The sequence below is a fragment of the Sceloporus occidentalis genome, unplaced genomic scaffold (genome assembly GCF_023333645.1).
Source record: "Sceloporus occidentalis isolate IW3139 unplaced genomic scaffold, rSceOcc1.0.p SCAF_3, whole genome shotgun sequence".
Lineage (NCBI taxonomy): Eukaryota > Metazoa > Chordata > Lepidosauria > Squamata > Phrynosomatidae > Sceloporus > Sceloporus occidentalis.
In genome coordinates this window covers 87,319,033-87,345,110 of record NW_028316983.1, presented here as the reverse complement: position 1 = coordinate 87,345,110, position 26,078 = coordinate 87,319,033, and the positions used below count along the sequence as shown (strand labels likewise).

General features: G+C 40.1%; 2 protein-coding genes across 2 annotated transcripts in view; both read right to left on the bottom strand.

Annotated features, from left to right (window-relative positions):
- Positions 1–9,403, bottom strand: part of PGM1 (phosphoglucomutase 1) — a 36,302-nt gene extending 26,899 nt beyond the window's left edge. The window contains exon 1 of the mRNA XM_089515336.1: positions 9,126–9,403. Within this exon, the coding sequence (XP_089371462.1) occupies positions 9,126–9,374 (249 nt within the window). The 5' untranslated portion in view covers positions 9,375–9,403. The remainder of the gene's footprint in view (positions 1–9,125) is intronic.
- Positions 9,404–21,667: 12,264 nt separating this feature from the next.
- LOC149316377 (EF-hand calcium-binding domain-containing protein 7-like) overlaps positions 21,668–26,078 on the bottom strand; it is a 54,149-nt gene continuing 49,738 nt past the window's right edge. The window contains exons 13-14 of the mRNA XM_089515335.1: positions 25,607–25,714; positions 21,668–22,274 (exon numbers count right to left, since the gene is read on the bottom strand). Coding sequence (XP_089371461.1) covers positions 22,200–22,274; positions 25,607–25,714 — 183 coding nt within the window. The 3' untranslated portion in view covers positions 21,668–22,199. The remainder of the gene's footprint in view (positions 22,275–25,606; positions 25,715–26,078) is intronic.

The following is a 26,078-nucleotide window of genomic DNA, read 5'->3' as shown; positions in this document are numbered from 1 at the left end:
TTACTATTAAAATATTCTTTATTACAACATATATACATCACATAAGATTTGTACATTCCAAACATCACTAAATCTTGATATTTTCTCCTCTACCCCCCCAAAAAAAACCAAAAAAACAACAAACAAAAATTCTTCCCTTTGCTATGCTTGGCGTCATAATTATGTTTGCTTAATCAGCATTTCTTTTAACAAGTTTCCTCAATTTTTGAATATATTATCTACCTCATCTCACAATTACACTTTAAGTAAATGTTTATGTTTCAATGAACAAGACTGCAGAATATCTCTTCTATAATTTAACTGCATATCATTTTAACAGCAATAACTGTTAATTACGGGTTAGAAAATTTAATCCTTCCTAACCTGTTAGTTCCTTTATGAAAATTATTCTCATTTGATCATTTTCTGTGTAAACATTCATATATATCATGTCATTTTCATATCTATATCAGAGGCTTTTATAAGATTTGCTTTCTATTTAAATCATTATTTTACATTGGCCCATCTTATTTCACAGTAACTTATCAGTGGTTTCCACAGTCTTTCCACATTTATTTCATATGTACCCTCATCCTGGAGTTGCATTGTTATAATGTCCATTTCTATTACATCTAGGGCTTTAGTTAACCATTCATTTACATCAATTTCACCATTATTCTTCCAATTTTTAGCAATTGTAATCCTTGCTGAGGTAATTTTTGCAATTCTTTTTTAAAAATCAATCTGGTTTGTCATATAGTGTATCCCAGTCTAGGTATTTTGACTACTCCAACATTCATCCCAGACAGAACCCAGAATTGACTGACAAGTGACAAGGATCCTCAATCCCTGAGTCTAAGAGACAGGATCAGGAAACATGGTGTAAACTCATGCAAAACCCTAACCTGCCATAGGCTTTTGAAGCTGCTGTTAGAGATCTGGTTCCTTTTCTTGGCCATTTTATATGAAGTTATAATTACCATGTATTTGCAGTAACCTCATGTGGTTCCATAAAAAACCTTGGATGAGGTGTATGTGTGCGTGAAAGGACCAGGAACACGAAATGTCCAGAATACATGTACTTTTCAAGTTTCATTTATAAACAAAGTCTGAACCAAATATAAGCTTCAGACTCCACTGTTCTCAGTCTTCCTTCACAACTTGAGCAGCAGCACAGCTCCATTCATTGTAGGGCTGTGGGAATGTGTTATAATTAATGTTCTTTAAACGCCAATTATACCCTGCGACCACAGCCACCACTGATTTGTACAAAAATCAAAATGCTGCATCAGACTATATAGACATGAACCATTTTTACACATTTCAGCCTAATGAGCCACACAAAGAATTTTAAGTGCCATTTTTCTGTTGTACAGATCAACACACAAGACAGGTCTATTACATTAAAAAATACACTTTCTAAAAAATATAAAGTAATATGTAATTGTTGAACACAATTTTAAGTGTAGGAGACTGAGTTGCATTTGGCTTCTGATACTTTAGATTCAAATCCTGGCTCAGCCAAGAAGCCCAACTTGGATAAGTAATTCTCCATGCCTCACCTATATTTCCAAAGTTCTATGAAAATTAAACACAGTAAGTGCATATTTGCTACTCTGAACAATTGTGGGAAGTTTTTCATAATAATTGTAAAAGGCAATGGCCTACTGTAGATGGAATGGCAAGCCATAGTTTCTGACTTATGTGAAGGAGCTCTGGCAAGCCTCAAACTTGGCAAACAAAGAGGAGACAAGCTCCACTTGCTCAAAGATGGTCAACTGTTGAGGATTTAAAAATGAAATAAAGGCAAAGAGAATAGAGAGGAGGAAGAGAGAGAGGTCAGAGAAGAAAGAAGGGAAGAGAGGAGAAAGGGAAGTGTGTGTATTTGAGGAGGAAGGTAATAGAGAAGGGAATAAGGAAAGGTATTGAGTTGATGGAATAGAAAGAGGTAAGTAGTGGATGGCTGTCATCGCCAAATAGATTAATTAGATCAAATAAGGATAGAATGTTAAATCGTAAGATTGTACAAGCAAAGACGAGCAGATTTGAAAATATATGTTTGTGTAAAGTAGGAGATGATATATGTTGTGGAGAAAAAAAATTTTTCGCAATGTATGTTATGGTATTTTATGATTCTATGTAGTGTTTTTAAAAATTTAATAAAAATTTTTAAAAGATAGTCAACTGTTTATTAGTATTTAAAAAGCTGAATGCATTTCGGCCACACTAGGCCTTCCTCAGGGATAGGCTTGCCATATCCCGCCTGGGGGCGGGACTTTCCCAGTTTGGGGCGGGTCCGCACGGTCCCGCCCCGGTTTGGCCCCGCCCCCGGGATTCCCCCCCAGCGAGGCTCTGGAGGTGGCTCCGCGATTGCAGAGTCCTCCAAAGCCTCCCTGGGGTTTGAGAGACGCTTTCTCCCAGGCCCCAGTGAGGCCTTGGAAGTGGCTCCGCGATCACGGAGTCCTCCAAGGCCTCCCTGGGGCTTGGGAGACGCTGTCTCCCAGGCCCCAGCGAGGCCCTGGAAGCGGCTCCGTGATTGTGGAGTCCTCCAAGGCCTCCGTGGGGCTTGGACAAGGTTTAAAAATGTAGGACCTTTTTTTTTTAATTTCCTGGCCAGGAAATTTAAAAAAAAAAAAAAAGTCCTACATTTTTAAACCTTGTCCTACATTTTTCCCGGTTTGGAGGTCCTTAGGGATGGCAACCCTACTCAGGGACCTTCAAAAGAATTCACTGGAGTAGTGAACACTCTCCAAAATATCGGACCATAGATAAAGAGTTTTTAAAGAGAATTTGTTTACTAAGTTTTTGTTACACTAGAAGTATCAAGTCTGAGAGGAGATTACAACGTTCAAAGGTCAGGCTGGCAGACAGTAGATAAACTTTTGCCCCTTATGCTCAAAGAGCTTACTCTTCCATTTAGGACTTCGGTATTGATTAGGAACTGAAATTATGTCGATACAAAATTGAACAGACAGACTGCTGGAAGTCTTTGGTGGCCCAGTTTTCTTTACTCATCCTTTGCTGCTTGGCATTGGTCTTCTGGAAATGTGCCATGTTCCATTAAGAACTTCTGGGTTCTTTTCCAAAAATCTAGACAAACTCGCCTTTATATTTAGCTGAAACTGACATCACTGATTGTCGGTCTGTACACTCCCTGCAGGGAGGAGCAGTCTATACAAATGCTTACCCATTTCTGAATGCTGAAAAATTAAGGCTGCAACCATTATTCTACTCCCACCATTTTTAAAAAATAATTTCACTAAAATTAGCTTATTCCAAAACTTTTATTCTGTAATGTTTTTGTGGTTAGAGAAGAAAGTAATTTTCCCATTAAGATCAGTAAAAAGACGTTCATTTCATTTTGATGCTGCATCTTCTCAGCAAAATGCAATTAATTTTGACCACATAATACAATGATCTACACTATTTACTTTTCTTCAAATATAATTACCTTAAGCAAATTACTCACATTTGTCAAGTCTGTGAGCTACCATAGAAAATATGAGTTTATGAATTTCTGAAACAGTCCCATGCTTTCCATATGAAGCCTTCCACTCTAGACAGTTAAAGCAATAGGATTCCACTTTATCTGTTATGGGTACATCTTGTGGAATCCTGGAGCTTATATTTTGAAGAGGCACCAGAACTCTCTAGCTAAGAATTGTCAATATGCTTCCCTAAACTGAAAATCCTAGGATTCCTTAAACATCTATGAACCATGGAACCTTCCATACTACAATTATAGCAGTATAATTCCATTTTAGTTGTCATGGCTTCTTTGGATGCAGCTGTGGCAGATGAAGTGGAATACAAATACTATAATTGTGTGGTGTGAATGGGTCCTTAGGTAGGCCAGAGGTGGGAAATTGGCTTTGAGTTTAAAAGTACTGCTAAAATAGAACATTTTTGGTGTAAAAATTGGGAAGGGGCTGTGACAATTGAAAAGGTGAATGACTGCTACTAAGACTTTCAAGCCAGGCAAATCACTCCCATTTCTCCTAGATAAAGGGCAAAATGGGGAAGTTTGGGGAAAAGAGTGGCTGCAAAAACAGGCTGGGGTGCATACAACCCCAGGATTCCACTTTGCATCACCTCTGGAATAAGCAAAGACAAGATCCAAAGCATAGGAATCTTCTGCCAACTTTCTTTGTGCCACTTGAGATGTTGCATGGTGATTCTGTGTGCTCACATAATGCCATCACACATAAATGCATATTTAATTACATGCATACATTATATATATACATGGCTTGGGTCTGAGTTACTTGAGGGAACACTTCTCCCTACACAATTCGCCCCGCACTCTCAGAACAACTGGGAAGAACTTATTAGAATATGTAAACACCAGGTTAACAACAACTTCCCACAGGATATTTACTGCCGTAGCTCCTAAATTATGAAATGGCTTGCCAGAGGAGATCCGTCTCATTACCACCTTAGCTGCCTTTAAGAAGGCACTTAAGACGGATCTCTTCCGGCAAGCCTATCCACCCAATCTGCTATGAGAGAGTTAGAAATACCTCACCTTTATTTGTAAAGATATGTATTTAAAATGATGATTTGGTCTATGTATTGTATTGATAGCAGCTTTCCTGTTTTATTGAGTGTATTTTATATGAAATTGTAGTTTTTTTATCTTGTAATGTTGTTTCTATTGTTGTAATCCCGCCTCAATCCACAGGGAGTATCGGTACATAGATCTTGATCATTTAGTTACACTTTTGATTGATAATTCCACAATGAGTTTGTTTACATAGGAGTTGTAATGGTCCATTTTTTGGCTATTTCAGGTGGGACTCAGTGCCCAACCCTAGTCTCAAGGAGAGATCCACCCACCCACCCTTACTGTCCATGGGCCAAAGTGAAGAGAACTCTGGTTTTGCTTTAGCTTTATTTCTGGCATGAGTATTTGCCCACTCTCAAACAAAGGTCTGACTTAGCAGAGTCTTCTTCCTGGCTCATCCTAGACACCACAAAAGTTTCTGTAGTGGGTGTCTCTACCAGGTCAGGGAAGGGGAGAAAGTCAGTGGAAAGAAGAGGACACAGCAATTCTGAGTAATTTTTAAAACATGATTTATAACCCATCTTTCCCCCAGAACAAAGACACAGTTTAGCTGGCCACATGATTAAAAACATAAATGAAACACAGAATAAGTTATAATAATATCAGGATTTAAAACAGTTTCAAAAGGACATTAAAATATTAAGAGCAAAAACTAAAGAAATACATCACTCATGCATCTATTAAATACTTTCTCATTATAAGCCACTCATGTGCTCAAAGCCCACCAGAATAGCAAAGACAATAGGGAGGAGGCCAGCCAGGCCTCCCTTGGAAGGGAGTCCCTGTCTGGGAGAAGCCACCAAGAAGGATCCACAACCTTCTTCATCTCCAACCACATTACTAACATGGAACATTTAGGGTAGCCTCCCCACTGCCAAAAAGCCAACAAGGTTTTGGACACAACAGAGGCTCCATCCTTGGGAGTACTTTCTGACAAGTCCTCATATTCTTAGCATGGGGCAAAATAATACTGATTTCCATCCAAGTTGGTTATACAACTCGATAAAGCACATGAAAGCATGCTGAGCACTTAAAGATGCTTCACAAGTATTAATAATAATAATGATAATGTATATCACACTAACAACAAACCTTGGATGGGGAATTAAGATGCTCAGTCAGATAAGACTAGGCCTGCACAATTCATGAACCATCATTTTCTGCACAAGCTACCTGTCAGATATACTGTCTTATCAGATACTCAATAAATCAGGGTTTTGTGGAGAGGGAATCCAAAATAACTGAGACTTGGAGGCTGTAATCAGAGTTTGAAAAGTTACTTTACTACAAGTTGTTGTCCAAAAGAGGATTTTTTTTCAAGCTCTTGATGCAATATATGGATGGTAGACTGTGTACAAATTGATGCTTCATAGGCTGCACCCTCACTGGTGAAATAATCTGATTTGACACCACTTTAATAGCCGTAGGCGTAGGTCAATGTGATGGAATTCTGGAAACTAGCTTTGCAAGATATTGAGCCTTCTCTGTCAGAGAGCTCTGGTGCCACAACCAACTACAGTTCCCAAAATTCCATACAGTCACAGCTATTAAAGCAGTATCAAACCAGATTATTTCTCCAGTGTGGATGAAGCACTGGAGAGAAGAATAAGAAACCCAAATAGCAAGTTACCTCAAGCTTCTGCCTCCCGTTTGAAAGGCACAGATTCATCTTCAGGTTTCAGAAACTCTGTTCACTGTCAGTCACAGGAGAAGAAAATTCCATCCATTTCTTGCTCCTGGCCACTAGCCCTTGTATAAGAGACATACCTGAAAGACAGTGCCACATGGCCAGAAGGAGGAGGGACCTGCTTGCATACAGTAGATATCCCTCCAAAGACCAACAGCTTGAGAAAATGCAAGCCTGTGACTAACATTGTCATTTTATAATTTTTTTCTCCTGTATGGTTCTTAACAGATTTACCCAATGTAGACGCCAGCGGAGCTTTGAAAGCTCGCATCATGCATTTTGTACATTTTTGTTGGCTGACTAAAGATATCACTGTTTTGTGGATTTTGGATGTTATTGCACTTTGCTATAGGCCCAGCATGGCTACCTGAAGGACAATTACTTTGAATTAATGCTAATCATTACTTCAGCTCCAGGTTGGCAATACACCAGGAAGCGAGTAGCTCTTATAACCATGCCAACAGGCCTAGCAATGAAGTTGGCAAAGAAGCTGTTTTAAACAGGGAGCATAGAAACTTGAGTGATCTAACTGCAGCCTTTTGCAAAACCAAAGTCTGCAAATGGTTGCAGTTGTACAAATATGTATAGAGGTTAGTAGGAAGGGGTTTTCCTGTCAAAAAGGATACTGAAATAAAGACCGCTTCTCAAAGTTACAAAAAAAGAAAAAGGAAAATGATACTGCTTTATTTTAAATTGAGAGGAACCTTTGGCCTGACACTGTAAGAGATGCATGAATCCCTGCAGCAAAGCAAGAGAAACCATATCTCTAATGCCTGAAAGGTTAACTTAAATGTCAAAGATTCACAGTCAGCAAGAGGAGTGCCATCACAAACATCCCCTCTAATGGCAACCAATCTGTGTGTAAAAATAATTAACTTACCTAATCCGTACCTCCATCCCAACTTGCACTAACTTTACCAGTCCTTCCATTTTATTAAGGTGTCTTTTCCTCAGACACATAGTGAGCCTCTTTTACTTTAAATACAGTTGTGAGCATCTTTGTGGATACATGTTTCCAATTCCACTCCACTTTATAGTGTCCCTATCCTTGGAAAGATTTACTAAAGCAACACAAAATGGGAAAGAACCATTCAAAAACTAAATGCACATATGGCCTCTTCCTACAACTTGCAAATAAAAGAATAAGGACTGCATTGGGTTTTATCTCTCTTCTTTTAAAATTAGGATTTAAACTACTGGTATGGCATTCAGGTGACATGAGAAAGGTTAAAGTTCGAGGACATAGCTGTGTTTGAAATACCAGTATGCAAACGGATCTTGTAGCACCTTTGAGACTGAAAGAAATAAATTGGTAGCATGAGATTTCGTAGACTTGAGCATAAAATCCATCTGAGGAACTAGGCTCATGTCCACAAAAGTTCATGCTACCAACTTCTTCCAGTCTCAAAAGGTGCTACAAAATCCCTTTGCCTAAAGAGAAAGGTGAGTTACACAAAAGGGTAAGGAGACCTCAGTCCATTTCCTTTGCTTTCACCAGAACACCTTAAAACTCAACCACATAATGTATGAGAAAGGAAAATTAGTTTAAATCGAGTCCTTTAATTCTTCCCTCAGCCCAACTCTCTGGGCGTTTACAAAGCACAAAGGTTGCAAGAGGACTCAGCCACAGATCTGGTTAGTAGGCCAAAGTGGGACGAACAAGGCAGGACTGTGGCTTCAATGGTCCATCTCATACCTTCTCCTTACCCAAAGTGACCACCATCTCTTTTCCCACAACTGACCAACTCTCCCCTATGACTGACTGGGGGTCAAATGTGTCAGTGACTAGGCAGTTGAGGAGATGAGGAGACCATAAAAATTGCGTTTTAGTGTTGGACTGCAACTCTGGAGACCTGTGTTTGATTTCCCAGTGGGCCACAAAACCCATTGGGTGACCCTGGGCAAGTCACATTCTCTCAACCTCGGGGGAAGGCCTCTTCTGAACAAACTTTGCTATGATAGGGTTGCCTTGGAGCAGTGGTTCCCAATCTTCCTAATGCTGTGACCCTTTAATACAGTTCCTCAAGTTGTGGTGACCCCCAACCACAAAACTGCAGTGTCTCAGTTCCTAAGACCATGGGAAATATGTGTTTTCCAATGGTCTTAGGTGACCCCTGTGAAAGGGTCATTCAACCCCCAAAGAGGCTGTGACCCCACAGGTGGAGAACCACTGCCTTAAAATCCTATCCTATTCTATTTAAAGGTGTTTGCCTTAGGGTCGCTGGACAGCCAGCCTGGCGTAGTGGTTTGACTATACTCTGGAGAACAGGGTTTGATTCTCAGCTTGGCCATGAAACCCACTGGGCAGGTGGGCAGGTCACACTCTCTCAGCCTCAGGGGAAGGCCATGGCAACCCCTCTTTGAGAAACCTTGTTAAGAAAACTTGCCAAACAAACGCCTTAGGGTTGCCATAAGTTGGCAACAGCTTGAAAACACACAACCACAACAACACTCCAGGCATTCAAATGGCGCCTGGTAGACAACGAGTTAACAACCCCTGGGCGCAGCAGTTCTACAAAGATGTGTGCAAAGAGGCAAAAGGTGGAAGAGGAGAGGGCAGGTGCCCAGAGGAGGACAAGGCACCACAAAATGGAGGACCTTCAAGAAAAGAAAATGAAGGGCATTCCAAAGTAAAAGCTTTAAAACCCTCGTATTCGTGCTTCTTAGTCAAAATAGGAAACATTTTGAAATTCCTCCTGGACAGAAAATATAAGCTGACAATAGAAATTGCTGCTTCTTGGCCCTGCTCCAAAATGGAGGAGGTTTGGGGATTCCTCCTGGAGAGAAGACATGAAATATGGGGGGTGGGGGGGTGTTCTGTCCTGGAAAAGGAGGACGGGGGGAAGGGAAGGGCCCCCCTGTTTTGGGGGCTGGGGGTGTCCCTGTGGCCCTTACCCCGTTGGCGGCAGCGATGCGGATGATGAGCTGGATGGCCTCCTTCATGTAGAAGCGCCCATCTCCTCCGACCACCAGCGTGGCCTCCTGCCTCTGCCCAGGCTCGGTGGCCGAGAGCAGGATGCTCTGGATGAAGTTCTCGGCGTAGTGGGCATTGCCCTGGAAGACCTTGACCCTCTTGCGGAGCCCGCTGGTGCCAGGCTTCTGGTCCGGGTAGGCTTGGGTCTTGACGCTCACGATCTTCACCATGGTGGGGCTCTCGATGCAGGGAGAAGGAAGGAAGGGAGGAAGGAGCTGCTGGGCTGCCTGGTCCTGGCCTGCCTCCCTCTAAGAGCTGCCTGCCTGCCTGCCTCGTCTTGGGCCGGCCTTGCTGGGAGCCTCGGTTGGCTTTGCCCTCCCTCTTAAAGTCGCAGAGGCCCATGGAGGAGAAGCCTTGCCAAAGAGAGGGGGCATTGGGCTTTAGTCCTCTCCTTTGAAAAGTAGGATTTGGACTCCTGCCCCGGGATCCAGGTGGCCAAAGAAAGGCTCAACGTTCAAAACCATAGTGGAAAATCAGGGTGCACTTTGGAGACCAAGGTCCAGAACGCACTGCAGAAATAATCCCGTTTCAGACCACTTTAACTCTGCCCTGGGCTGGGATCCAGGGGGCAAGAGAAAGGTTCAAAGTGGGGTTTTCCCCCTCCATCTTTTAATAACTATCTGTTTTAATACTGTGTAGTAATTTAAATTTCTTTTGTAATTGTACTTTCTCCCCTATGTTTTTGTACTGTTGTTGTTGTTTTAATGTTGTGAAGCAGCTCTGAATCCCAGTTTTTGGGGAAAGAGCAGGATACAAATAAATAGAATAATAATAATAATGATAATAATAATAATAAGCCAGTGGCAAATCAGGGTGCACCTTGGAGACTGATAAGGCTGCATCCACACTGGTGAAATAACCCGGTTTGGCATCGCTTCAACTCTTTTTCTGGCTCAAGGCTATGGAATTCTGGGAGTTGGAGTTTGCTGTATGGGGTCCAGAGCGGCCACTTTAAGAGTCATGGTTCTGTCCTATGGGTTCTACAGAATTGCACTTTAGGGAGGAACATTTAAAATTTTCACCCAGAGTAAAAGCCCCCCAATTCCACAGAATGGAATCAGGACAGTTAAAGTACAGTCAAAGCACTATAATTCTGTAGTGTGGATGTTTTTGGTAGCTGGATGTTTTCTTTCTCTTTTGGAGCTTGTGGTTTGGTGAGGCACCAGAACTCTCTAGCAGATAATTCTAAATTGTGACTTTTCTGAATGTTAACATCTCAAAATCAAATTGATCACAGGGTTTCCTCAACAAGATTTGTCCAGAGGATGTTTGCCATCACCTTCTTCTGAGGCTGAGGATATGTGACTTGCCCAATGTTACACAGTGGGTTTCTATGGCTGAATGGGGGTTTGAGCCCTGGTCTCCTCTAGACCAGCACATTACACCTCTCTCAAAATTCTTAACAAATTTCTAAGACTGTATCCCACTTTCGCTGCCATGGCAACTTCTGTTGGAATCCTAGGATTTGCAGTTTAGGGAGAATTCTAAGTACAGTACCACTCCCTAAACTCCAAGTCCTAGGATTCAATAAGAAGTTGGCATGATAGTTGAAGTGGAATATATTGTTGTGTTTGTGTACTGTGAAATGGTCCTTAGCCTTCAAGTGAGCGGGTGGACAGCAGGTGCAATGCAGGAGAGTGGCCATGATGCTGTGGCGCAATAGCACATCTCCTCTCCTAGCACATCTCCTCTCCTCAGAGGTAGGAATGCTTGGACCAGTGCTCATCCCTCCAGTGGTTCAACAAGATTTGCCATTGCTTTCCATGCACCAGATAATAAATAGATGTAATGCCGTAACAAGAAGCTTTTGGGAAATGGAGGAAGCTTAAGGAGAAGCATGTTAGGAATAAGATGCATCAGTATCTTACTAGAAAGTTGTGATCTGAATGACTGGCAACCTACTGAGGTGTATTGCCTTAAGTTCAATGGGGTGTGTGTATGTGCCTTTGCCTGTCAACTTATGGTGACCCTATGAATTTCATACAGGTTTCATAGGCAAGGAATACTCAGATGTGTTGTTGCCAGTTTCTTCCTCTGAAATATCACCTACAGCACTTGGCATTCATTGGCTGTCCCCTATCCAAGTACTACCCGGGGCTTAGGTCCAAGATCAGGTAGAATCTGGTGCCTTTAGCATATTTAAGCAAAAGTTCCATGGTATCACCATGGCCTGTTACAGACTGCCAAAATAAAGTTGCTTCAGGTCTCTTTGGAGGTATGCTGTTTAAATGATGCATGCATCCGAAGAATCCGGAAGCTGCACCAAAAGCTGCACTCCAGTGCTTAGAAATGGAGTGTGGCTTTGGTGCGACCTCCGAACTTTTAGGACCCATGCATCATTTAAATAGCATACCTCCAAAGAGACCCGAAGCAGCTTTATTTTGGCAGTCTGTAACAGGCCCATGTTAACTTCAAAACATTAAGACATATACTCCCTACTATGAGTTAAACAATAAGAGAAAGACTGCATCTACACTGCAGCAATAGTAAGAACATTTCTATACCACTTACTGATGTACTAAGAATTAATACAGTTTGACACCATTTTAACTGGAATCCTGGGATTTGTAGCTTTGTGAGATACTTAGACTGCTCTATCAGAGAGGTCTGGTGCCACAACAAACTATAAATCCCAGGATTCCATAGCATTGAGCCATGGCAGTTAAAGAAGTTTCAAACTGCAATGTGGCGGCAGCCAAACCTGCAAAACCATGGCTTTTTTTTTAGAGAGAACTAAAGTGTTATTACAAATTATTGCCTACTAGTGTGCAGACAATATTCTTGTCCTGCTATCAACTTTTGAAAAGCAGGTAGCAATGCTTCAAAAAGCTGCAAAACATGTTTCACCAGATAGTATAAAGGGACAAAAGAGCTATGTATTTACCACAAGCAATGATAGTTTGTCCTTCACTTTTCAGCCGCCTTACCAACTATTGTCTCCTCTGAAACATAGTGTCAGAAGAATTAATCTGACACTCAGTGACTTGTTTAGCCATGTAAGGTGTGTCTTTTCAGTTCAAACCAATATTAAGACAAATAATTCTACTACTACTACTACTACTACTACTACTACAGTAAGTGAGGCCTAATAAAGGGGTAGCAACTCTAAAAGTAGGAGTGCAGAATAAATGAGATGTTTCTCTACAATTTCTGTATTTCATCTGTGAACCTAATGACCTATGTAGTGGCAATATATTAATCATTAAGTCAGATGGTAAATCATCATGGACAAAGTCCAAGCCTTTATTTGTCTGCTACTTTGCTTTTGGGATCTCAGAACCAGATTGGAGCCCTGAGCTGCACCTGCTCTACTGTTAACAAATATGAGGTTGAGTATTCCTTATCCAGAATGTCTGAGGCGAAAAGTATTTTGGATTTTTTCAGATTTTAGAATATTTGCATTATATATATATATGTGTGTGTGTGTGTGTGTGTGTGTGTGTGATATCTTGGAGATGAGACCCAAGGGTAAACAAGAAATTCATTTATGTTTTATATATATCATACACATATAGCCTGGTAATTTTAATTCCATATTTTAATAGTTTTGTGCATGAAACAAAGTTTGTATACACTGAATCTCAGAAAGCAAATGTGCCACTATCACAGCCACCCCTGAAAAAAGGTTATGGATTTTGGAGCATTTCAGATTTTAGGATAAGGGATGCTCAACCTGGTCACAAACTATTTTGGGTATATATAAGTAACCAGTCCAGGCTCTGTTGAAGAAAGCAGTCTTGTGATTTATATAGTGCTCGAACTACACCTTGAGCGATTTTAATTCAAGAGGATGGGAGGAGAGAAGGACAGTTTTTGTTGTTCAAAAAGGTAAACTGCATAACATGTTAGGTATGTAGGGGTTTTGGCATTGGACTATGACCCTGGAGACCATGGTTCAAATCCCCGATGGGCCACTGAGACCCGGGTTACCTTAGGCAAGTCACACATTCTCAGTTCAGAGGATGGCAATGGCAAATCTGTTTTGAAAAAAACTGCCAAGAAAACTGCATAAGTTTTCCTTAGTGTCATCATAAGTCAGAAACAACTTGAAGGCACACAACAATAACAACAATCCATCTAATCTCTTTGGTATTTGTAAGTGTAACCCTTTGACCAAGTCTGGGTTCAATGACTAGGGAGTATTCTCCTTCAGTTACATTACATTCTGTCAAGACCCCATCCAAGAAAATTTGAGATGCTAGTTTGAATGTCTGAAATCACATTATTCCTCATGCCCCCCCCCCCCCCCAAGGTATGCAGAAGCAACAGTATTTATTAAAGCGGACACACAGCATTTAGCAATATACTCAAAACTCCAAAAGTCCCCAAGTCCAAAACTGCTACTTCTTCCTCAGGGCCAGATGTGTTGACCAGTCTCTGTTCTTTGACTTTACTCACAGTTAATTCAAGGATTTAGCCAATGTGTAGCACTCCCTTCCAGAAAGCAAAAAAGGGCAGAAATGGAAGAGCATTGTACTGTATATGAATCCAGCAAGGGGCAGGAATTTGGGTGCGTTGCAATATGTCTAGATTGCAGGAAATGGAGTGTGATGCAATATAGACTTTAAGCAACTACTACCAACAGAAAGGCTCTCCTATTAGTCTTTGCAGCTTTGCTGAGCCAGTGTGCTAGATAGCCAGAAAAGATAAGCACACTTATCTGCAATTTCAGCCAAAAGGAATTACATAATAGAATCTCTGCAGTGAATTTAGCAGTTCTTTGTTCGAAATGTTTAATATGAGGAGAGTTCAGCTCTCAGAGACACTGGCTGCATCTGCACTGCAGAAATAATGCAGTTTGACACTGCCTTAACTGCCATGGCTCAATACTATGGAGTTCTGGGATTTGGGATTGCAAGGCCTTTAGCCTTCAGAGCTCTGGTGACACAACAAACTACAAAGCCCAGGATTCCATTAAAAAGACCTGCTTAATCTGACCAAGCAAAACCAGTTTTTATCCTTTCCACCTCAGGCACTTTTCCAATCATTTTTTTCATTTTTGCAAGAGATAAGCTATGGTTGGGCAAAAAGATGTGTATACCTGTATCTTTGCTCCTATGGAAGAAAGAAGAAGCAGTTGGTGTGTGTGCGTTTTAACAGAAAATATCACCATATACCAGGAGAGTGTTGAATCCCCCACCGTGGCTGTTATACAGGCACATTTTGGAGAAAGAATATATAGGCGAAGAACTACTTGCAACTTTAGCAGTACATCAGAAACTTTAACATGGGGTGACTTCTTTTTCCATACTGTCTTCCCTCCATCCCCCTGAAAGTCTGAAATATCTACCGATAGTGTGGTGTTTATTCCCAGTTAATACATCTTATTGGACCCATAATAAATTTTGGGTCAGATCCAGCTAGCATCCATTGAAATCATTTTCTGTTACATAGTTAATACTTTAAAAAATTAAACACAAAAATAACTAGGAGAATCTGGGAGTCCATCAGTTAAAGAAAATGACTCCTAATTGTCAATGGTCTACTGAAGATGACAGGCCATCTTAGAAGATGATTACTTTGAAAAAGGCAATTGAGACCTGAAGGCAATTAAGGCAATTGAGACAGGAGCCTGTGCATTTCTACCTATGCTCCTAGCTATGAAATCCTGAAGGCTGACTTTCAGCTGACAAGTGTGAAACATCCAACCTGTGCAGAGTGAGTGGATGGCCTAACTGAAGGAAGTAGGCAGGAATCCAAGGGGGGTGGGGATTAGCCACACTAATGCTGGTTCATGATCGAAGTATTAGATAAAGTTGCATCATCTGAGGTTATGTAGGCCTCTTGAAAAGAGAGATGTGACAATGGCTTGATTCAGTGAAGCATATTAATATAGTGATTAAGTGCATTTAAAAATGTTATTACTGCTTACTGTTATAACAAGAAAACCCTGTGGTTTGCCTTAGTGTGCTCCACCATATATAATGTGTCTCACCACACTATCGGTTTGCCTTAGGGTCACCATAAATCAAAAATGACTTGAAGGCAAGCAGTAACAACAAATGGAAAAATAAAACTTGATTTTGCAAATCTTATTTGACTTTCAGAAAACTTCACATCACTTTGAAACAAACACATGAGTAGTTGTCATGAATGTACTCTTTAAAATTATCTTATGAGGATGCTAATGCTTTCAGCTCTAGCACAGATAGAGATACATGGTAATGACTCTGAAAATGAGTATTCTGTGCTGTCTTTGGGCTTGCTGTTACCCAAAAAAGTGAGGGACCTGGGATCCACGCTAACAGTGATAGCATATCTGGGGAAATTTATTAGCTCAGCAAGGAACCTGTGAGAGGTTGGGTAACTTGAGGACCATTTTCACCTGTATACACCAGTACTGTGAAGGGCTTCAAAGTTTAATGAATAAAGAAAATTTTATTTAGAAATATGCAAGAGAGCACATGAACACACAGCAAAAATTCGTCTGAAACACCATACAAGGTTAACCATAACAGAGGAATGGAAATTAGACAGTGGAGGCTTGGGGTTGTATAGGGGGTGATATTTACCAGTCATGAAGAGGAATCCATGGAAAATGTCTGAGGGCAGTACAGGAAAAGGAAGCTCTGGATGGTTGGACGGAGAGCTCCAGAAGATGGCAGCTGTATGCACAGAGTGACCACATGTGGGGTGGAAATATATATCCTGTTTGGTACCCTCAAGGGGTACTTAATGTTCCTACACAGAATGCAGAGTTGAGTGCTTTCCCAGAAAATTGACAAAAAGGGTAATTTTGGTAGATGGTCTTAACTTAAGTAACAAAACAATGATTGGATGTAAGACAACCTCAAGATTGATGGATATGGAAGTTGGCTGGCAATATGGCAGGGGGTAGGTGGGAGATATGGTCTTATTAGTGCACCTTAGTGCAATGGGACCACTAGCGCAAGAGGACATGTGGAAAGGCTGGGGGAGGGCAGAGTGATCAGCAAACCCATTTAACCTTTATTTGGTATTCTAGATCCTCTGAACGTCTTCTGGTTAATGTGCCTTTCCCATGGGAAAACAACATTTTCAGTGAGTTTTCCTATCGGCTTTCTTCACTATCCACCCTCCATAACCACAAATGGAAACTGGAAAAATCATGGCATGGATCCTATTGTGTACGTTCATAGCTGCCCTTCAAGTATTAGGAGTTTGGTACACAGCTAAACAATCCACTTACCCGGTTTGAATCCTCTTCTGGAATGTAGCCAGATATTAACATATGCATTTTGTCACCGATGTCGCCTCCTGCCTAAAACCCGGCTAGAATCTGAGCTCAGCTGGCTGATTTGCAAAGCTGGGAGCTTCCCGGCTTTGTCCCGATAGGTACAATGGACCCATGTTATCCAATCAGGTTTGGTTTCAGGACACACCCCACCATATCTGTGGATGTTCACGTACCATTAAATGCAGTGGATAGTAAAATGGTCTCTTATAAAAAATGGCAAAATCAAGCTTGATTTTTTGGAATTTATATACAATGTGTTAAGCCATGCCACATGCACAAGCCCCATTGTTTTCAGTGGGCCTCAAGCATTTGCGTAATTTCCCTTATGGGTGTGTGTGTCCGGAATGGATCCCCCGCATAAGGGAAGGGCGTGCTGTATTTCTTGAATATTTCCAAGCTGTAGATGCTTGAATCCGTGGCTAAAGAATCTGTGGACACAAATACTCTTGTTGCAGGGAGTTTAGTGCTCCCCAAAGGGCCAAAACTAATCCTGAAATTACTAATGGCTTAATATTAATTTATGTAGAGAAAGATATACACATGAGTGCATATACAAATATACCAAAGCCATGCACCAATAAGAACATTTTCAGCCAAGCCTACACAGAGAGACCCTGCACTTTTATTAAGCATGGTTTTAATTTTAGAACTGACATTTACTTCCCTGGCATCCTGTTACAGTAGGAGAAGAGAGAGCACAAGAGTGACTGTGAGATAAATATAGCTTTTAAGACTTTGTGCACTTTCTTATACAAGGTCATAAAAATCTGATATCTAAGTTAAATTATAAGCTGGTTTTTAGTAAGCTGTACGTAGCAGTACCATTCTTTAAACTGAGATATTTAGATGAACTAGTAAAATGTCCAAAGCGCAAAGTATCCTCATAGCAGAGGATTAAATTAAAAAACTGTTTCACTTTTCACTTGCATTTTATTTTGTAGCAATAAGAAATCATTTGCATTGCAAGTTGAAATATTCAAACATTTTCATGCTACAGTTTTTAAATCAGCTTGAATGCCAAGGATTTCATTTAAAAATTCTGGGAATTACAGTTTGTGAGGACACTGAGATTTCTTTTGGATCAGTGTATTTTAAGGATTCCTTGATTGCGAGGCAAAAGGTTAAATCTGTACAGATATATTATAATTCTGCTTGATTCTGAAAAGATTTAAAAATACGTTTGATACCTAAACCAAGAGGCCTTGAAAAGAGGACACTGAAAAATTCAACTAAGTTGAGAGAGACTGGCCACTCTGAAGTATTATTCAATAGGTACTGCTCACTCCCTTGCTTGTGAGTTTTAATAGAATGGGCAGAGCTAAAAAGTGAAGGGTCACAAGTAAATTTCAATAAATTATTTTTCTCCACTAAGGAAACCATAATGCTATAACTTTAAAAAAAAAAAAAAGGGGGGGGGAATGTAATATCTGTCAAGGCATTCCAGGGAAGAGGGGTCAAATACCTATTCACAGTCAGGGTGGGCAAAAATCATAGAAAAACACCATCCCTCAGAACAGTGATACTGTACACTAAATGTTAAAAATAAAATGCTGATAACATGCTTGCCAGATGCAGGATGCCAACCACCAATCTGTTCAACCCCCCCCCCCCCCTCCAACTACCACCAACCTGATGCCATACCAATCTGGCAGGACACACTTTAAAAACAAAACAAGAAAACCAGGCTTTTGTGGAAAGTGGAGTAAAAAGTGAGCTTTTATAAATTCTAAAGGTGCATTCACTGTGAAAATGGCCATATGCTGTGTGTTTCAACAGCTCTGGAATCAGGGTGAGTGTGGATTTTTTATTTTTATTTTTTATTTTATTTTTTTTGCTAGTTAGGATGTGGCCTTGTTTAAAGACATTACATCCCCTCCTTTCTTTAAAAGTTATAGCATACTTTCCATACTTATTTTTTGTTATATAAATCTTGTTTGAGTCTTATTGATAACTAGAACTGCATGAAATAGTTAGAAGTCAATAGATCCCAGCCACCTCAACCAAGGAAAGAAAGATATCACAGTCTCTCACTAAAATGCAATGATCTCCTCTCACAAATTACTCTTTTTGCCTATAATGCAATGAATTAATTCTTGCCTGGGAAAATGTGTGACATAACAAATTACTTTTAATTAATCAAATTTAATCATAATTATTCAGCTGATTTAATCAGAAAAGGCTTGCCATTGCTGCTTTCTTTGACTGAGAGAGCATGACTTGCCCAAGATCACTCAGTAAGTTTCGATGGCTGACCAGGGACAATTTTCCATAGTAGTTTACAAATTGTAAAAGTTTACAATTTTCCATACTTGGGCTGTTGTCAATCAGAGTAGAGACTGCAGTCAACAAATCAGAAGACTTGGACTTAGAAGGAGAACTAGACGAGATCCTCAAGTGTAAAATATATCACTGAATACTAAAGTTAAGATGGACCATGCCATAGTATTCTCCATTTCTATGTATGATTGTGAAAGATGGACAGTGAAAAAAACCTGATAGGAAGAATATTAACTAATTTGAGATATGGTGCTAGAGTTCTGCAAATATCATGGACTGCTAAAAAGGCCCAAAAAACAGGTCCTAGAAAAACCAGGCCTGAACTCTCCCTAGAAGCAAAGATGACTAAGTTGAGGTTGTCATATTTTGGCCATATCATGAGAAGAAAGGACTCACTAGAAAAGATGATGATGCTTGGTAAAGCAAAGAGCAATAGGAAAAGAGGAAGACAGCATACCAGATGGATAGATTCAATCATAGATGCCATGGCCATGAATCTGAAACAGCTGAGCAGTGTGTTTGAGGATAGGATGACTTGGAGGCCACCCATTGATTAGGTCGTCATAGGTCAAAGTTTACTTGAAGGCAGTTAACAAAAAATACCCAGAGTCCTAGTCCAACACTCAAATCCAGGGATTTGCAGTTTATTAGCAATAATTTAAAACTCTCAGCTAGAGTGGCAGAGACTCAATAAACTGCAAACTCCAGGATTCCTCAGGATGCAGCCACAGAATCATAGTGCTATAATTATACAGTTGGCCCTCCTTATCCATGGATTTTTTATACACAGATTCAAACATCCATGGCTTGAAAATGTTTTAAAAAGTATAAATTTCAAGTATCAAACCTTGATTTTTCCATTTTATATAAGGGACACCATTTCACTATGCCATTGCATTTAATGGGATGTGAGCATACACGGGTTTTGTTATTCTTGGGGGTTCCTTGAACCAAACCCCAGCAGATAACAAGGGTTCACTGTATAGTCTAAAAGTGTCCAACTAATGGGTGAATAGTAACCATAGAAGCCAAGGAACAGCAGTCTCCGTTCTCAGTGCAGCTGGTCGCTGGCTTGAGTGGGAAAGTGGGCGAGGTCCCATTGGCTTTAGTGGCCACAAACAGCCAAGGACTGCCTATGCCTCCACTGTGTGCATCTCTGCCATAGCCATTGGTTGCCTTGTATTTATCAAGTTGTGATTGTTAAAAAGCTTTTGATGTTGTGCAGCGCGTGAGGCAACATGTCAACATTTGGCACCAGATTTTCCACTTTCGTGACTGTAGTCAGCAGCTTGTGAGCTGGAGAAACACCTCTCCCTTTTTCACTGAGCAAAGAGACACTGTAAACTTCTCTCAGATGAAGCTTTTCTTCTTAGAAGAAGTTCCACTGTGTACAACACTATATACATTGACACCACCCACACTAGTAACAACCCACTCTGAGTAAAATGCTCCTCACTACTCTAGCAAGGGCTCCGTGAGGCTACTAGGCTTTGCCTCTCCCTCTGGTGCCACAAAGGATACAGCCTCCCTCTTGAGGGACTTTTCAGACTGCAGCATCCTACAGTACTTTACAGCACTTGTTGACTATATTTTGATGTCACTTCCTGTTTAAATGCCTAATCATTATGGCTCACAGTAACCCTTTTATGCCTGGTTACTATTAAAACCCACATTGTATATTTTCACTGTGACTCTATATTCCAACAGTGATAACTAAAATTTTGTCTGCAGTAGTTCAGTGTTTAGTTGTGGTACAAGTCTTTTATAATATATATTCTACAGTGTGGAGGAAAAAATGGATATAAGTACATGTACATTTGCTTATTCTAGCTCAGGTGAGCAAGCAGATTCTGATTTACAATCCCCACACAATTCCCTTGAAAGCCATTTTGCTATTTTTTTACCCTGATTTAAGAAAAAGAACATCACTTTAGTGCTTCTATATAAAATACAGATGACTGCAATAAAAGAGACCCCTCACTACCCAAAGCCAGCCAAAATGAAATGTTTTCACGTTGCTTCCCAAAAATGACTTCTGGCCTTCCAGTTTTGTAAAATTAAGTCAGTTCTTGTATATGAGCTGTTTAGGGTACAGCTCTGTAACTTCGTTCTATGTACGCAGCACATGTTTGTAACAAACAGGTATATCTTAGATATTGTGAAGTGATACAGAGAGGAAGTTGTTTTTCAGAAATTATGCCAGCACTGTGTAGTTAAAGGGCAGCACCTTTAGGAAGATGGTAGAAAATGGAGCACTGATATCATTTGTTCCTGGTGATCTGTCATTCTAAAGACTGGAAATGGGTGGACCTCTAAATTATACATCATCTGCAGTCTCTGCACAGTATTTAAATCAATGATACATGGACCACACAGCAACAGTAAAATGTTCAAGATTATGAAGATATAAATAACCATTGCTAGGTTACATTGCATGGAGGTCTGAGCCTCCCTTAAGACTGGAGCAGTGAAGTTTAACCCCTCACCCCTTCGATAATTAAGCAAAACTGAACCTTCAATTGTGTAGTGCTATCTCAGGAATTATCAGTCAGAAATGTAGTAAATGATAAAGGAGAATATAAAATAAAATAAAAGTCCCAAAATAGACAGGCAGGGAATAATGGCTTCAGGCCACTTTGGGGGTGGGGTGCTTATACAACGCATGCCCCAAAAGCAGCTGGAAGCCACGTGAAGAGCGTTCTAACCTGGAAAAGATGGCACAAAAAGGAGTAGGGAAAATTCAATATAAATCTGAAAAGAAGAGCAATGGGATAGAATAGGGGGGCTAGAGTATGCTCCCATCTTTATGCATTTTACCACCTTTGCTCTACATACTAACTTAATTCCAGAGCTTTTGTTCTTACAGTAGTATGCTGGCAGAGAGGGTATGTCAAAAGCCTCTGCATCCAAGAACACATTTTTCTAATTTTCCCTTTGCTTGATATCTTAATTTTATGTTTTCATCAATTGCACATTGTTTCATTTATTATTTTATCACAGTCAAAGTGTTAACTGTTTCAGTTAGTATACAATGATGATGCAAAGAATTCTGTAATTTCACTGTCTTATATAAAGATTTCTGCAAACAGGCAAAATTAATAATGACTTGCTTTTCAGTCATCAGTTACCCGAGCTTAAAAAAGGCCCTGAGGGTAGGGTCCCTGTTTGAATATCTAGGGACATAAGAAATTTAAATTTGTTTATATACATAGTATTCCAGAAGCAAGCAGGTATTTTGTGAAGTCAAAGTATGAAAAGGTAACTGAAATCATCAGAATTACAGGGATATCCAAAATAAGGAAGTATGTCCTGTTTCAAAAATGATGAGATAAATCAAGCTATCCATATATCATAGAGCAAAGGCCTTCTTTGTCAAGAAGCAGGAGAATGCCATTTCCTAACCACATAGAATCATAGAATCGTAGAGTTGGAAGAGACCACTAGGGCCATCCAGTCCAACCCCCTGCCATGCAGGAAATCCAAATCAATGCACCACGATCACTTAAGACAAGACAGAATAAACACAACTGTATATCCATTCTTCTTTATCATTCAGTGCCATCACATGCTGACAGACCTGGAGCCGAAATACAGAAAAGAGAACATAATTATTTCTGTCTTCCATAATTCTTGTAGAATGTCAATTATTTATCCATCCAAACAGGCATAAAATGGTCCAAAACACACTGCAGAAATAATCCAGTTTGAGACTGCTTTAACTACCCTAGCTCAATGCTAGAGAATTCTGAGAACTGTAGTTTTGTGAGATACTTAGCCTTCTATGTTAGAGAGCCCTGGTGCCACAATAAACTACAATTCCCAGAATTCCCTAGCACTGAGCCAGGGCAGTTGAAGCGATGTCACGCTGGATTATTTCTGCAGTGTATTTTTGACCTATGTTATTCCTTTAATTTTCTGGATTTCAGATATTATCCCACATTCTTCCCTCGACTAAGGCCAGTTATAACATTTTAAAAGAAGTCAAGCCATAAATAAACCTATATAGATGTATAATGACCTGGTATTAGTTAATACAGCAAAATGGTAAAGCCAATGTCACTGTGAAGAAAGAACAGGAAAGATCAGATTGAGGAATGTCTTCAAAATAAATGCAGGGGCAGATATGTTAACCCTAAGACAAATTCCAAAATTCATACTGTGGTCCAATACACACTGCAGAAATAAGCCAGTTTGTGACCGCTTTAACTGCCCTGGCTCAGTGCTAGGGAATCCTGGAAATTCTGTAGTTTATTGTGGCATCAGAGCTTTCTGACAGAGAAGGCTAAATGCCTCACAAAACTACAAAACTACAGAATTCACTAGCATTGAGCCAGGGCAGTTAAAGCTGTCTCAAACTGGATTATTTCTGCCATGTGTTTTGGGCCAGTGATAATGTCTTTATTAGCCCAACCAAAAACACAGAGTCCCTGTGCAAGTTTGTGGAACCAAAGTTTTGCCATGAAGAAAAGTTATTTTTTAAAAAAAAAGTACACAGGAGAAAAACATGTGTTTGTGTTGCTACAGTCAAGTAGCCTACAAATAGGGTTAAAAAGGTTTGGGAAGAGACTATCAAATAAGATACTTTGAGTTGCACCCCTAATGACCCAGGGGCATACTGGGCACATGAAAGACAATAAAAACAGAATAATAAAATTTGGTTATCTATTTGGTCATGCAGAGGACTCCCTTGAAGCCTCAAACCTGTCTCCGGAAAATCAAATTTTACTGCTCTGCTTCTATTGCCTTTCTTGTACCCAATATGCCAGAGGCCTGTGCCTGTGCCCTAATTTGATAGTTTGCAGCCCTTTCCTCCCAAACCAGTTGAATACAACACACAAAGTACATGACTCTAATGCTGTCACCCCCTGCATGATTTTTAAAAAAATATCTTTGTTAGTGAAGAAACTGGTTTCAAAAACTTGCAGAGATTTTTGTGCCTTTTTGGTTAGGGTAACAGAGAGCTAGTGAGGTGATTTGAGTATCAGACTACAAATTTAGAGAGCAGGGTTTGATTCCTCACATTGGTCATGGAAACCCATGGGTGACTTTGGGAGAGCCAGACTCTCTCAGCCCCAGAAAACCCTGTGATAGGTTTGCCTTAGGGCTGCAGTAAGTTGGAAATGACTTGAAGGCATACAACAACAACAACAACTAGAAGTATTCCCACAGTATGGATTTTGGAACTCGCAACAATATGTGTAGAACCTATCTTCTTTTTCTTTTTCCTCCCCATCCTTTCCCCCTTATGACATATCTTTTGGATTATAAATCAGAGGGTAAGTGGGTAGGATATGTCTTGCCCCTCCTTGATATATTCATCAGTTTGAGAGCCTTTTGAGTAGGGTTCATATGATATAAATAAATGAATAATGATGGGCTAAACGCAACTGACTTTCCCTACAAAAACAACTTGGTGAGCTGGTGATCAAATCCTTTTCACTATTACTACGCATTGTTGATGCTTCTCATCTCTTGTAAACAGTACTGTCATCCACTAGTTATGGTTATTGACATACTAGGAAAACATAACTGTTCTCCAACATGGAATGTAATATACTTAGAGGAGAGCTGGATACCACAGCTGTTCAAAGTTCTGTGGATACCACAGACTGTCAAAATGATAAATAAATGGGTCTGAGGACAAATCAAGCCTGAATTTTCCCTAGAAGCCAAAATGATGCAATTAAGGTTATCGTCCTCTGGCCTCATCATGTGGTAACATGACTCATTTTGAGGCGGTACTGAAAAGTTCTTGGCTCAACCAAGAGAGGAATGACCTAAAGTCATGAAACTTACATGCTATTCCACATATTCACCCTGATGGTCAACACACTTGGCACATCATTTCTCTAGTTTCTTTAACCCTTCCAAAATATTTCTGATATCTAATCACTGAAATACTGCTGTGCTGCTGCTATCACCTCTGAATCATTAAAAAAAATCCTTCCTTTCAAATTCTCTTTAAGGTTTAGAAACAGGAAATAGTCAGATAGAACAAGATCTGATGAGGTGGGTCTATGCACTCAAACCTCAAATTCTTCAAAACATCCATCATCTTGCCAGCCCTGTGTGCAGGTACATTGTTCTGCAAACAGGGAACACCTTTCTTCAGTGTCCTTGGCCATTCTTTCTTCAATATTTCCTTTAATCACACAGCAAGTTAGAGTAGTATTCTGCATTAATTGTTTGGCCCGTCTGAAGATTAGTCATTAAAAAACCTTCCTTATCCCTCCAAAAACTGTGACTTTTCCTGCAGGCTTTTAAGTCTTAAATTTCTTTGGCTGTGGGGAACCTGACTGCTGCCACTGCAAGGATTGTTGTTTGGTCTCAGGATCATAGTGATGTGTCATCAACAGTGATGAGTCTTTCCCCCCCAAATATCACTAGATTGCTCAAAATACTGCAAAATCAGTTTTAAAGTATCCACTCAATTTCATTTCTGGTCAGCATTCAAACTTTTCAGCACCTACTTGGTGACAGCTTCTGCATAATCAACTACTCATGTATTACAAACCCTTGGGGGGTATCTCATTCATTCATTGCCCGAAAGTAAATTAATTTCTAGTGATATTGTGAATGAGCTAAACTTCAAAGTATGACAAGTTTAGCAACTTGCACTAATAACACTTCAGAAAAGAGTCCTCCAAATACAAAGAACAGAAAAAAAGTTTTCTATCTGCTTCTCTCACCTCCCCCCAACATCTGTTTCTCTATTTACTCTCCATATTAAATAAGGACTTCTTCTTTAGAACTGGTATTTAACAAATAGCTATTGAAAATATTAATTTATTGTTGGTTCAGTTAGGATATATATTTTCATAGTTGAGCTGAAAATTGCATTTTGTACCCTGTTAGATCAAAAGGTAAAATATAAATATTTAAAACAAATAAACAAATACATACAATTACCATCATGGATTTGGGAGCCACTTCAACAGCAAAAATATCAAGTCCTCTATTATTTATGCAGTTCTTACTTTGCTCACTGTTTATGTGAATTATTGCTTTGCTTCCAGACTGTTAAGAGAATAGCAATATTAGCATCAAGATACTTAGAAACAGCTGTTAGTGCAATTTATGATACGTTTTAACAGTCCATGAAAAAGCGAGACCAATAAGGATCTCTCTTGGAAAAATCATAAACCTAGTATTAATTGTGGAAGTTTTGCTATAGAACAGTATAGTAGGATCCCAAAGGGCCAGATACTTCCATATATCTGGGCCCTCAGAGGTAAAGGTAGAAGCTGCTGCATCTCACAAAGGAGGGAGTTCTACCTCAGAGTTAGAGCACAACGCATGGTCCCTTGCCAACCTGAAACCACATGTCAGGCTGGTAGCTAACAAAGCACCAGAGAAGTCTCCTCAGCAGTAGGGCCCTCTT